Here is a 1,529-nt window from a genome sequence, read left to right as displayed (position 1 = left end):
GCAAAGAATAAATTAACTAGAGTCTTTAGTTTTATTCTCATATTTATGATTCTGATCTGATCTCAGGGTCAGGCGCTGATGAGCACATTGAACTATCCATGTGGCTGAGAGCCCTCACAGCCCAGGCACAACGACGCAATTATCAGGGGCGCGCTCTACCACTGAGCTAATAGCCCGTCGTGCGGGCCTCCCGCTGGGGGCCCGCTATGAATAAACAGTCTTTATAGATGTTAAGTCCTTCTTTTTTTTTTTTTTTTTTGTCTATAGAGAAATTAAGTCCTCAAATTAATTACCTAAGAAATATCTTCAAATTATTATTTTTTTTACAAAATTTCAAATTAACATTATTCCCATCCCCCTATGCTAATCACATTAAAATTATATAAAAAAAAACATGAACTTGATAAATATGTAGCACTCGAGGCTAGTTCAAGTAATTAAAGCATCGTTCACTTCGCGGATTCAAATTTTCAATTTAAGCTGATATGTGACATTTTCTGAGAGCTTTTCACTGTAGCATAAAAGGCTAGTTTAACTCAAAAACTACACTCAAGTCACACTCCAAAAGAACATGTCCTAAAGTGTGTGAATATATACTATGTGAGTAAAACATACTTATTATTATTATTATTATTAATCTAAAAATATGAAAATTAGTTACAAAATCTAAAAACGTGACAAAATAAATGCAAAGGTTATTTTAGGGTTGCTAAGAAAGGTAATTAAAAAAATCAGCTATATAAGTGATATTTAAACAACTAAAGTTTGATTCGAGTTTTTACTTCGAGTTGAAATGTGATTTTATATGAGAATTTTTTACTGCAATAAAAAAATTAAATATAACTATTTTTAAAATTTATTTACTGCATTAAAACTCAAAATTTAAATTTAAATAAATAAAATAAATGGAATCTTATTTTTCTCGTTCGTTTTGCTGATTCGAGTTTAGAATTAGAGTTGAGATGTGATTGTATGTGAGAGCTCTTTACTGTAGTAAAAAAGTTAGATGTGAATGTTTATGAGAATTTTTTACTGTAATAAAACTCGAATTCTAAACTCGAATCAGCAAAATAAATGAGGCCTTCATCCCTCAAACATAAGTCAAATTGTGTAATTATTACAAAAAAAAAAAAGTAAGATTTTGCCTTCTCAGTTAATTTGCGGCGTCTTAGATTGACCAGTCTGTCTACATTTTAGTTTTACCTAAAAACTAAGACGACTTAACCCAACACCAACTCTGTCCTAAAACACACGAACACACCTTCCCTCCGCAACTCACTCTCCCCACAGATCACAGACCGTACACTTCTCGTTTTCCTTCTTCACTTTTTGTTTTTCTCTTCTTTTCCCATCCCATTTATTTTCTCATTTCTTTCTATTTTTTTCCTTTTTTCAGAAATGAAAAATATTCTGTGGTTCATAAATCAAAATCAGATGTTGCTACTGAATCCGGAAATATGAGAGGACCTTCCCCTAGTCCCGTTGAGCCACGACTCCGTTTGTCTGCTTCATTAAAGTCTCACTCTTTC

General features: G+C 32.2%; 1 protein-coding gene across 1 annotated transcript in view; it reads left to right on the top strand.

Moving 5' to 3' along the window:
* The first annotated feature begins 1,230 nt into the window (after positions 1 to 1,230).
* LOC21387061 (putative UDP-glucuronate:xylan alpha-glucuronosyltransferase 3) overlaps positions 1,231 to 1,529 on the top strand; it is a 4,371-nt gene continuing 4,072 nt past the window's right edge. The window contains exons 1-2 of the mRNA XM_010112180.2: positions 1,231 to 1,300; positions 1,397 to 1,516. Of these exons, the coding sequence (XP_010110482.2) occupies positions 1,458 to 1,516 (59 nt within the window). The 5' untranslated portion in view covers positions 1,231 to 1,300; positions 1,397 to 1,457. The remainder of the gene's footprint in view (positions 1,301 to 1,396; positions 1,517 to 1,529) is intronic.

Source organism: Morus notabilis, unplaced genomic scaffold, assembly GCF_000414095.1.
Source record: "Morus notabilis unplaced genomic scaffold, ASM41409v2 Scaffold2016, whole genome shotgun sequence".
NCBI lineage: Eukaryota > Viridiplantae > Streptophyta > Magnoliopsida > Rosales > Moraceae > Morus > Morus notabilis.
Note: the sequence above shows the minus strand (reverse complement) of the source record. Positions and strands in the feature narration are given on the sequence as shown.